This window comes from Oryx dammah, unplaced genomic scaffold (genome assembly GCF_014754425.2).
Source record: "Oryx dammah isolate SB20612 unplaced genomic scaffold, SCBI_Odam_1.1 HiC_scaffold_6, whole genome shotgun sequence".
In the NCBI taxonomy this organism is placed as follows: domain Eukaryota; kingdom Metazoa; phylum Chordata; class Mammalia; order Artiodactyla; family Bovidae; genus Oryx; species Oryx dammah.
The window spans coordinates 31,814,252-31,826,497 of NW_024070190.1; the positions used below are offsets into that span (position 1 = coordinate 31,814,252).

Consider the following 12,246-nt stretch of genomic DNA (forward strand, 5'->3'; position numbering starts at 1 on the left):
GTCCGGTGCTTTCCCTTTATGAAGAGCACTGCGCCCCCGCCCCCTGCAAACACACACCCGGTCTCTCCTTAGATAGTCTTTGAGGTGCCACTTCATTTTTCAGTTTTGAAGAAGCCGCCCCTCGCTGCCCCAGGCAGTTTGGCATCCTCCTCACTGTTCCCAGGCCTGCACTGCAGTGTCTGTTCCTCCTGCTCTGGGGTCCAGGATTCTTTCTGTCTTCACCTTGATCTCCCACACAAGGGCCCTGTGCTTGTCTCAGTGGGGTTAATGATTACATCTTCATCTTAGTCGTTCTCCCATTTCTGTGGAGAAAAACCATGCTTACCGCTAGAGCTTGCTCTGTGCACAGCTGTTGAGAGCCCCTTGAAGGGGTGTGAGGGTTTTGTGTACAAGAGCATTTTCTGGGGAAAGGATCTGTGTCCCAAACTTGTTCTGACCCACTGTTTGGTTCCAGGAGACCAGCTCCTGGAATAAGCTCCGAACCTCAGCAGGTAGCTTGCTGGCATCACCAGGATTGTTTCAGCCTCGTTACCAACCTGAGAAAACTCAGCTGTTTCAGGTCATTTTAGGAAATCCCACCACGGGCCATTTTAATAATATGCTCCTTTGTAAATTTGGCTTTAGGTTGGAGGTAAATGGGGATGTCTAGCTGAGAACTGAATTTCGAGGAGCTGGGACTTCAGTTTTCGTTTCTCAGTGTCCATGAAGTCTCTTAGGTGTGGATTGGGTAACCTCTTAGGTCTACCAAATGGGCTACCTTGCATCTTTTATCTCTATTTCTGAGGTGCAGGCTTGTTACTACTCAGTAACTGTTGGAATTTGGAAATGACCTTGGGTTCTCGGTAGCTTGACCAATATCAGATAAAAGGGGCTACTTTTTTAGTCTAGAATGGCTTGGCCAAAACAAGTAGCAAAGTCAAGCAGGTGGTTACTACTTCAGGTTCCTAAGGGAATAAATAAGTTACAAAGTCTATATAGCAGGTGGTTACTGCTTCAAGTTCCTAAGGGAGTAGACAAGTTCCAAAGCATTCTTGCTGCTCGGGCCTGTGATGGTGCATTGTGTTCCTGAAACCTGATAGATAGATCTTGGTCAGTTCCCAGCTGGGACAGTCGGATGAAAGTTGTCCGGGACTGTGTGTTTGTAAGGATGGAGAATGGTGGTCGGGCCCTGTGCAGGCAGTGCTGTTCACTGGCCCTGCTTGAGGTCCATCCTTCTGCTTCCCTGTACCGCTGTGTGTTCCTTTGCGCAGAGACTCGTTTTGCAGACTCCTGTTGATAATTTGCGCTTCCTGTGTGGAGATGGAAGCAGGCAGTGAGTCTTCGTGGGTGCCGTTCAGGAGAACCCCGCGACCGGTGCCTGGGAGGAGTGTGGGAGGTGCTTGTGGTAGCCACCAGGTCTGGGGCTGTCTCTGTGGCCCCCTCACTGCTCAGAGCCTTTAGCCTCGGGACCCTGCCCCGTCTGCCCGCCGCACCTGCAGCTGAGGGCCCAGCCCCGCTCGGCTCTGTTAGGGTTCACTGTCTGGGGAGTGTGGGGCTGTTATGAACTTGGCCCGTGTCTTCCCACAGAGACCAAACCAGACCAACAGCTTTTGGCATGCGGCCAGTTCTGTTGAGCTCATGAACTGGTTGCGGGTGGTGATGTTTTTGCTTGGAAAGGTCAGAGGGGGCTGTAATCTGGCCAGCAGATTGGGAGTTCGTTTGTTGGTGTCGGAAGGGGCGCACATCATCTGACTTGAGCTTTCTGGTAATGTGCGGCTCCCATCTTGGCATGAATAGTTTGTGGAATTGTAACTAGGCTTGAATGCCAGTAAAGTGTTAGAGCAACAGCGTTTCCTTCCTCCTGGAGGGAGGGCACCTGCCACCCTCACTGTGTGCAGCCCATGGTGGGAGGGTGGGTGTGTGAGAGGTGTCCGTGGAACTCACCGTGTCCTCTCTTGGGTTACTGGGTGAAGCAGCGTGATGCCTGAGGCGCTGAATCTGTTTGTTTACTGGCTCTGGGGTTTTCTTCCCAGACCCCCACCAAATGCTTTCTGTTTGCAGTATCAGTTAGTTCAGCCCTCTCATGATATATGCTGGAATTTGACCCCTGGGCAGTCACCCGTCTACGGGCAGCCTGATATAACCTGTAGTTTCCTAGTGAGGTGTGAATGTGAGAGTTTTCTTGCTGTTTTTCAGTTACAGAATTAAGGAATACCATAGACCTGTTTTAAGAAAAACACACAAGCGCTCTCAGGCAGTTTATAAAGTATTGTTTAAAAATTACACACACACAGCATGCCATTGGGAATTAAATAATTTAGCCAACCACATTGTTTTATTTTCTGATTTTTGTAAAACCCCAATTTCATATTCTTTTTGAATTTTTTTCTGTTTGACATACGTCATCTTTATAAGTATACTTAGCAGCTGCATATTTTGGTAAGAATATCACTAGTTTCCCCTGACTTTTTGACCATTCGGCTTACATCTGCCTTTTTAAAATATTGTAAATTTTACTTAATATATATACTTATGCGTGTCATATTTTATCTATTAAATCACTGTATTTAAAAAAAATAATAAATTAATGTATTTCCTGACAGTGTCTTATTAGAAGTGGACTTTTGAAGAGGAATTTTTCTCTTCAGTTCTTAAAATACATTAATACATTTTGAGAAGTGCTTACCAGTCACAGTGCTGTCAGCCTTATAATAATGCATTTTCACCACAAATTTGTCACTGTTTTTTGACAAGGTTTTTGTTGCCCCTTAGCTGTTTAGAAATATGGTACCTTCTCACTTTAACCTGCATTTCTTTGGTCCCAGGTGACTGTCTTTTTTTTTTTTTTTTGCTAATCCCATTTCTGTGGCTGTGACTTCCATGGAGTACTTCCCTTGTTACACCATAGATGAAACTCCTCGTGTGCAACTGGTTTCAAGTGGACACATGTACACTTTGTGATATCTCAGTGGCTATGTAGTCTTGTTTTTTGCTAGTTGATTTGTTATATGCAGAAACTCACCCAGTTGATTTATAAAGGGTCTTGTCTACTACAACAACATTCAGTTCAGTCGCTTAATCGTGTCTGACTCTCTGCGACCCCCTGGGCTGCAGCACAGCAGGCTTCCCTGTCCATCACCAACTCCCGGAGCTTGCTCAAACTCATGTCCATTGAGTTGGTGATGCCATCCAACCATCTCATCCTCTGTGGTCCCCTTCTCCTGCCTTCAATCTTTCCCAGGATCAGAGTCTTTTCCAATGAGTCAGTTCTTTGCATCAGGTGGCCAAAAATATTGGCATCAGTCCTTCCAATGAATATTCAGGACTAATTTCCTTTAGGATTGACTGAGAATGCAAGAGGCATTGTTTTATAGGCTATGAATCTTGGTCTCATTACAGTTTTTTAAGCCTTGGCTATTTTTCATTCTGTAGAAGTTTGAATCTTGTTTTTAAACCTGCCAGTCTTTTATTTTTTGATTTCTTTCTTCACTTCATGGAAGTTTATAAAGATTAAAATGACTGGTCTGTTGCCTGATACTGTCCTAAAAATAGTGGTAGAGGAAAACCGTTATTGAACCAGTGAACCAGATGGGTGGTCCCTCCCCCCAGGGACACAGGTGGCAATGCAGCTCCCAGGCTGTGTGACTCGCGCCTCCTGCAGCTGGTGAGGGGTGCCCAAGTGTCCCCACAGAGTGCCAGGGTCCCATCCCGGGGCAGCGAGGGAGGCGGGCCTCATGGGAGCGGGCCACGTGCTCATGCGGGTTCTGCTTGCAGCTCTCGCCAGCCCTGTCCTGGGCCTGAGGGAATGTAGCAGAGGCTCGGCCGTGTGGTGCCAGAATGTGAAGACGGCGGCCGACTGCGGGGCCGTGCAGCACTGCCTGCAGACCGTCTGGAGCAAGCCGACTGTGGTGAGTGTCGTCTGGAACTGCTGCCTCCACGAGGCGCTCTCTCCTGCCTCCTCTTGTTTGCTCCTCCCGATGACCCTGGGGAGGCAGGACCTGTTTGTGGTGGGGCGCGGGATGCCCACAGGGAGTGATGGAGGGCTGGCATGGAGAGGCCCCACTCCCAGTCACTCTGTCCTCTCTGCCCCAGATAAGGTGTGGCTGCCATTCCCGGGGCTGCACCCATGGGTACAGCTCTGCCCTTGCCACTCATGCAAAGTAAATGCTAAGCTTTTGAAAATCTTTTCCCCCTCTTTTGGTATTTTCTCTCTCTGCCTCTCAAACAGGCACATCATTGATTCAGACCCTAGAGCTTGGTAGCTGTCGAGAATTTTATTTCCAGCTATAGCCAACCTGGAGAAGATGCCACTGATTTTTCCTCTGAGCAGTGATAAATATATAGCACGTTAATGTGGGAAAACTCTTGAGATGTGACAAACCTCAAGTGCGCACTCCACGTAATCTGAACCTCCTCAGGAGATGCCCAAGCTCTGCTGGCTGAGTCAGCCGACTCCGGGAAGTGCTTCCACCCGTGGTACAAGCCACGTTTGACTGTGTGGAGCTTGAAGTCTTAAAACTTGTCAGTGGCTCCTAGTTCTTCACTAAGAGAAGAACTAATTAAATAAGATTGCTCTTTAAGTTTCTGAATTTACTCTTGACCTGCCGTCTGTGGCCAGAATTTCAGATTTTGTTTCTCATTTGCTTCTGGTCTTGTTTTTAATACTGCTTCCTCTTTTGAAGTTCAGTGTGTCATGCGGGGAGCTTTTTAGATCTCTCTCTGGACAGGACAGTCTTGTGGATACCTGAACCTCGCGGGCACTCATTCAGGATGCCCGAGTGGCCCCATGCATGGGATTAGCCTGATGAGGTCCGAAGGTTCGAGGCGGTTTCTCTAAGTGCAGCTGAGTTCACAGGTGTTCCTTTATCTCACCTGTGTCAGTTGAGATGAGTCAGTTCCTTCTTCATGGGTCGAGAATCAGAAGGGAACACCGCATAAGCTTTGAGGACTGGCTAGACTTTCCATGGTCCTGGGCCACGGAGGGATGCCAGGTTTTCCGTCTCTGAGCTCTGCAGTGGTGACACGTGGCCCCCACCGGCGTGCAGCATGGCCCAGGAGGTGGAAAGCAGATGAAGGACTGGCAGTGGCGCCGGTGTGAGTGTGCAGAGGGTCTGGCTGGGCCTGTTTCCCTGCCTTCCCCTCCTTTCTCTGCATCACAGTACCAATTTTCTCTGACTTTTGCTACTCTGATTTCCAGTTGGTTTTTAAAAATGGTTATTTACTTAGGCTTCCCTTGTGGTTCAGCTGGTAAAAGAATCCGCCTGCAATGCAGGAGACCAATGCAGGTGACTGGGTTCGATCCCTGGGTTGGGAGGATTCCCCTGGAGAAGGGAAAGGCTACCTACTCCAGTATTCTGGCCTGAAGAATTCCAGGGGCTGTATAGTCCATGTAGTCACAAAGCGTCAGACACGACTGAGTGACTTTCACTTCACTTAGCCAGGTCTTAGTTGCAGCAAGCAGGATCTTCAGTGGATGTGTGCAAACTCTTGGCTGTGGCATGTGGGATGTAGTGCCCTGATCAGGGGTCAAACCCGGGCCCCCCTGCATTGGGAGCATGGAGTCTGAGCCACTGGACCACTGGGGAAGTCCCTCCAGCTGATAGATTTCGAGCCTCAGTTTCCTCACAGATGTGCTGTGAGCAGGTATACGAAATGTGGCTGGCGCCAGGCACACTGAGCGAGGTGCCGAGGGGTGGGGGGCAGTCTGTGCTTCCCACAGGAGCACGGAGTAGTGATTGGCCACACCTGATCCTCCCCTGCGGTCTCCAGTGCTCCTCACCTAGGTTGGGGACTGGCCCATGCCGGTGTGCCAGAGGTGGCCCTGGCTAGATGGAATGAGAAAGAAGGCCGTGGTGATTTTCACCCGTGAGCGATGTGAGTTTTGTCCTACAAATGCGGATCTCTCTTGTGTTCCTTCCTCTTAGAAATCCCTTTCCTGCGACATATGCAAAGATGTCATCACTGCAGCTGGTAACCTGTTGAAAGACAATGCCACGGAGGTGAGCCGCCACCAGTGTGTGTGACCGTGTGTGAGTGGTGGCTGTGTGGCCGAGCATCGGTTCCTCACAGAGCTGTGATTCTGGGGTCCAACTAGGAATGGTCCAGGCCCAGGTGGGAAATAATTGTCCCATGGGCCACAGACTGTTTCTGTCACGTAATCCCCCCACCCCCGTCCTTTAGAAATGTAAGAACCTTTCTTCGCCACAGGCTGTACAAAAACAAGCTGTGTGCGCTAGTTTGCTGACTCTTGAGCTCAGCATTAAGTGCCCACGGTTGACAGGGATTTTGTCTCACATGCTGTTATCCTTTAGGTTCAATTTTGGCGATTTCTGCTCAGAGTTCCCTGTGCCTGTGAGACTGCAGGTCCGAGCATCTCTATTTTGAATAGTGCTCGCGTATGCTTTCTGCCTCATTGTTCTAACAGAGCCACAGCTCCTCACTAGCCCTCTCCCCTGTCCTTTTCCCTGAGGGCCGCTGGAGCTGGAGGCCTCTTGCGTTCAGTCCGTTGGTGGAGAAGTCCATTCTGGTCTGATCTTGCCTCTGTCCTCTCTAGCAAGAGATCCTCGTGTACTTGGAGAGGACCTGTGACTGGCTCCCTAAGCCGAACATGTCTGCCTCCTGCAAGGAGATCATCGACTCATACCTCCCAGTGATCCTGGACATGATTAAAGGACAGATGGTATGTGATGGAGAAGAGCCTCTTTTTTTAGGGCACCTCTGGAGCCAGGGGAGGTTCCAGATTAGATTACAGTGACCACGATAGAGAGTTCATTGATAGATTGGGATTTTGTCAACAGATCTTTTCTGCAGTTTTAATATCCAGAATGGCTTTGGCACAGCAGGCCACTCAGCTTGTAATGTTCAGGGGTTGGGTGGGATGGGGGGTATAGGAAATATGGGAACTCATAGAATTGTTGAGGGAATGTAAACTGGTGTAGCAGTTACAGGTGTTGATTTGATAACTCATGTCAGCCATAAGGATGTTCAACTTTCAGTTAAGTATCTGTTCTGCATAAACCATATGTCATAGGTTGGGTTTTCAGCAAGGAACAAGGAGCCAAATTCGTGAATTTGGAAAGACTCTAAAAACCTCTAATGGGGCAGCGGTGTCCTTGGCGGGGGCCACAGTTGTGGTGCAGAAACGGGTCAGCACAAGACCTTAGGCCATGTTCCAGCATTGCCAGTGCAGTGGGGAGCCCTGGGAGGGGTTCATGGGAGAAGCAACAGGATCCTTGTTCAGAGGGGTTGATCTGGGTCCCACCAATGGGGAGCTGCAAGAGGGGAAGCTGGCGGGACGGTCAGGTATGAGATGGGAGGTGGGTAGGGGAGGCGGAGAGCTGCACATTGTCTTAGAGGATAAATGGACTAGGCTTGCTGGTGGATGAGACTGCAGGCAACAAAAGAGTTAGTCATGCCTTCCAGGTTTGTGGCCCGTGCCTCTGGGAGGACGGTGGTAGAACCATCTGTTAAAATAGAGCTGCGGAGGGTTGAGTGGTTTAGTTTGAGGTGCCTGTGAGCTGGGCATGGGCACGTGAGTCAAGCCAGGAGATAAGGAAAGGGAGAATTCTGAGGCACCAGGTGGTCTGTTTGCTTCTGGGGCAAGGGTTTCCATTTGGGCCTCTTTCCCCCCCAGAGCCATCCCGGGGAGGTGTGCTCCGCTCTCAACCTCTGCGAGTCTCTTCAGAAGCACCTGGCGGAGCTGAATCACCAGAAACAGCTGGAGTCCAATCAGATCCCTCAGCTGGATATGGCTAAGGTGGTGGCTCCCTTCATGGCCAACATTCCCCTCCTCCTGTACCCTCAGGATGGCTCCCACAGCAAGCCCCAGCCCAAGAAGGTGAGGCGATGGGTCAGGCTGCCCAGGGCCCCGTTTAGGGGTGGGGTGGAACCAGAGCTGAGACACAGAAGGGGCAGTGTGTACAGTTCTGAAACCGGGGCCTCATTCCTTCACCTGATTCCACATTCACACCAGCCACTTTCAAATGGTTGAGCCACGGAGATTCTGAAGAACTGGGATGTTTCACCTGCCCCCTTTCCTGTTAAGTTTCACTGTAATAAATGTCCACATGATTTTAAACTTCAGTCTCTTCAGAGCCTATAAAAGCACATTAGGAACTGTTCAGGGACTCACTTCTAGTGCTATAGTATGAGCATGTAGGAGTCTGAATACCCTGAGCTCTTCAAGGAGGGTGTATAGCCTAACCACCCCGTCTGTCTAGGCTAATGGGGACGTCTGCCAGGACTGCATTCAGATGGTAACCGACGTCCAGGAAGCTCTGAGGACCAACTCCACCTTTGTCGAGGCCTTGGTGGACCACGCTAAGGAGGAATGTGACCGCCTGGGGCCCGGCATGTCCGACATGGTGAGCCTTGCCTCCTGCGTCGCAGGGTGTTCTGGGCCAGGGAGCTGGGCTGTGGAGATAGGAGTGGGACAGCCAAGAGAGCTCACTTCTGGGGTACCACTTCAGGTTCCACCTAAGGGCCCTGAGGAAGAGATTTTTCTTCTTTTCTCTCAGTTGCCACGTGTGTTAGGAACAAGAATAGAACCACATAGAACCCTGGTTTGAAAGGTTGGGCTGTCGTATATTCCTAACTTTAACTGCTGTCCCTGCCACCAGCAGAGCGGTTCCCTGGGGGATGCTCAGGCCCCTGGCTGGCAGGATGCTCGCCCGGCACCCCTTCTTTAACTCTGGAGGATGTTGGTCCTGTGGACTCAGAAATTCTGTTAGCTCCACGAAGGTTTTGTTTCTTGGACCCTGTTCACATTAACCACACTCAGGAGATGGACATCTAAAACCAAATGCTGTTTAATGCCCGACAACTAGGAAACAACCTCTGTTAGACCTGGACTCCTGGGTCTGGGTTCTAGAGCCACCTTTCTAGGTGGAGCTCTGGAGCTAAAGGTCCCTTTCTGTCCACTAAAACCTGGGACTCTTTTAGCCTCATTGAAGAGTCTGTGTATTTGCTATGTCAGTTGGCTTCCCCAGGCTAACCTCTCTGAGGGCTGTTATATCACCCTCCGTTTTCTTACTTATAGACACTTCACAGTCATGACCAGAGGGTCTGCAAGAAATACCTAGATATTTATGAAAATCATCATAACTTAACTGGATTATTCTAGATTTAAACTTTATAATCCTGTCTAAGAATGTGTTAAACGAATTTGGGAAGTAATCTCAAATAGATCAGTGTATCTCACACTTACCCTAAATTGCCCCTGAGTAGTTGCTGTGTGACCTTGGGGAAAGCAAGGGCCATAAAAGGAGATTGGAGGACCTCATCTCTAAGGGCCTTTGGAAAACATTTTGAAAACACTTTGGCATTTTTTGTCTTATTGAGGCTGCCCAGAACAGACATTGATAGGATTCTGCTCTTGGAAACTTGCCTGGATATCTGCATATTGACACTTTTGGAGAGGCTGGGGTGTTTGTGTATTGCTGTAGCAGTGTTTCACTAAACGTCTGTTTCTGTCTCCCCAGTGCAAGAACTACATCAACCAGTATTCGGAAATCGCTGTCCAAATGGTGATGCATATGGTAGGTGGTGGGGGAAGCGCCTTGTTGGCATTTCTCTTTGTCTCAGGCTGTGATTTCTAGGATTTTGAAAATTGTGCAGTTTATTTTCCCTTTTTTACCTTTGAGTACTGAATCAAACCGAAAGGAGCCCTCTTTGAGCACCTGCAGTTGAGTGCCGCCCCCTCGCGTTCCCCGAGCCGGGGAAAGGCGGAAGCAGCCTGACCCTCGGGACTGCCACGATGGCTTCCTGGTGGTTTGTTTGCCTCTGTGAGCCGGCCGTCAGATTTCTGGTATCTGGCTTTCATTCTGGGACCCATGGGAATAGTCTGCGCTGTAGCTCAGCCAGGCCTGAGGATTGCTCTGTTGTAGTCTGAGTTCTGAGTGAGGAGAATCCGCCTCCCATGGATGGTCCTCGCTCTGCAGCAGTGTTGGCTGTGGCTGCTGCTTGAGCCAGTAACCGCTGCCTTTGCTTCTGATACATCCAGGTGGTTGGGGGTGGTCCTCCACTATTAGAGGCAGAAAACATCCATCGCGTGGAGGGAAGCCAGCTAGCTCCATGCAGGGAACGGTACAGAGCAGGGTGGTCTGAAGGCACCTTCACACAGGGAAGATGCCCTGGCCTCCTAGGATCTGATCTACAGCGGGTGAGGGTTGGGTTGTATTTAATACTGCTTTTCTCTGTCATGCTAACTGCGTTGAGATTGGCCTACAGTTCTCAAGTTTGTTCTCTAACCAGGGATCAGAAAGCTATGGCCCAGTAGTTTTATTAGAATATAGTGATGCCCATATTTGCATTATAATAGTAGGGTTGAGCAGTTAAGAACTTAGGGCCTGTAAAGCCTAAGTGAGTTACTCTCTGGTCTGATCTGACCACTCAGGGATTCCATCAGGCACAAAAGAATTTTTGTGGAAATATTACTCACACCCTGCCTTGTTCTAAAAATAGTTTAAAGGCAAAGGGCTTTTGCATACAAAGACATGCTGCTAAAGCAGGAAGAAATAAGCCTTTGATGTGACGTGGTCTAGTTAAGTGCTTCGTCATAGCTAACAATATTTTTTATTATTTTTAAAACTCATGCTGCATAGACATACTTGGAAATAGGGATAATTACCCATATTTTTGCATTTTTGTCTAAACTTGTCTTGGTCATTAAATATTCTGTATGTACAATTGTTAAATGGCTGCATAATATTCCATTGTATAGATAAAATTCCTTATGGCTGGTGTTGAGGTTATTTTTAGGTTTGCTCTTAGGATAAAACGTAAGTTGAACATAGAGAGCCAAAGAGATAGACATGCACCTCCCTGTTGTTTTCCCTCAAGATAAGTAAATGGTAAGTGAGACTGGAATTGCTGAATAAAGGGCAAGGCTTTTGGTTCACAGGCTTGCCTCGAAGATGCCACAGGTTTAGTTTCAGACCACTGCAGTACAGTGAATCATATCACAATAAAGTGAGTCAAACGAATATTTTGGCTTTCAAAAAAATGTCATTTGAAATTTAATATGAAAGTTAGGTTTGTGCCATACTCTCTGAAGTAAGAAACAATGTATATACCTTAAATAAAAATACTTTGTTGCTAAAAAATGCTATCATCGAAGGCTTTAGTGAGTCATAGTAGTAACATTAAAGATTATTGATCACACAGATCACCTTGACTAACTATTAAGATAAAAAAAGTTGAAATGCTGCAGGAATTAACCAAAATATGACACAGAGACATGCAGTGAGCAAGTGTAACAGAGGGGGCCAGTAGACCTGCTTGAAGCAATGTTGCCCCAGACCTTCAATTTGTGTAATCTGTGAAGCTCAACAAACTGAGGCATGCCTGCATCGTCAGACCAGCCCTTCCAGGCTGGCATTTGGCCGCCTGGGGGCAGTCTGCCCTGAGACCTGGGCCAGGGCTCCGTGATCTCTCTGGATGTATTTGATGTTCTAAGACGGTTGGGCAGCCCTATGTCTTCTTCCCAGCTGCTTATCACCAGCCTGAGGTGAGGGCCCTGCAGGTGAGGTGGGCTTGGCTTCTGAGCGAGGAGAGCCCTTCATAACTGGTGCTTTCCGGGGACTTGCTGCCCAGGGTTCTGATTCGGTGTCAGGAACAAGGGGACGGTGCACAGACAGGCTGGACAGTGTGGTCTGACCCTTGAAGGGAGAGCAGCTCTCAGGCCCCCATGTGCAGGCAGTAGTAGGAGCAAGATAGGTTGTTGATAAGATGCCTGAAAGGGCATTTCCCCTGAACTTGTGGTGACAGACGTTTTTACACCTAGTTAACTGCTTGATTATTGTTGTTTTAATTTTTTCTTAACTGTTGTGTCCTTTCCTTTCTCTTATTTTCATCTCCGATTGCCTGTTTTTTTTTTGTTGTTGTTATTGTTCAACAGCAGGATCAGGTATGTGATGGGAATTTGCTTGTAGTAGTGGTTTGCTGCTGCTTGTAGTTACTTTGCTCATCTTTTTTTGTATGGCGTAATCAGCTCTGACAGATACAAGGAATGATTGTGACAGGTAGGCTCCCTCTCTCTGTTAATAAATCGGCTGGCAGGGGGAGAGTCTCTGTCTCTCCTGTGTGATTCAGCACTGGAGGGGTCAGGGGTTTCGTTTCCCCTGCAGGGGAACCAGAAAATGAAGCCTGCAGAGCCTTATGCTCTGGTCAGATCAGGGAGTAGCCAGCCACCCGTGGGTGGGGAACCGTGGCTGGCCTCTGGCCCCTGCTTTCTGCAGTGCAGGCCTGACTCCAGTGGGACACCTTGTT

The 12,246-nt window shown here is 48.8% G+C and overlaps 1 protein-coding gene across 5 annotated transcripts in view; it reads left to right on the forward strand.

Moving 5' to 3' along the window:
* The window catches only part of LOC120865328 (prosaposin), a 33,031-nt gene that overhangs the window by 14,084 nt on the left and 6,701 nt on the right, over positions 1-12,246 (forward strand). For 2 of the 5 annotated variants that reach the window (XM_040242528.1, XM_040242531.1), the window contains exons 2-8: positions 3,754-3,887; positions 5,904-5,978; positions 6,533-6,658; positions 7,613-7,816; positions 8,199-8,342; positions 9,459-9,515; positions 11,876-11,884. In XM_040242528.1, coding sequence (XP_040098462.1) covers positions 3,754-3,887; positions 5,904-5,978; positions 6,533-6,658; positions 7,613-7,816; positions 8,199-8,342; positions 9,459-9,515; positions 11,876-11,884 — 749 coding nt within the window. The remainder of the gene's footprint in view (positions 1-3,753; positions 3,888-5,903; positions 5,979-6,532; positions 6,659-7,612; positions 7,817-8,198; positions 8,343-9,458; positions 9,516-11,875; positions 11,885-12,246) is intronic. The other 3 variants (XM_040242530.1, XM_040242532.1, XM_040242529.1) reach the window with 2 other exon arrangements.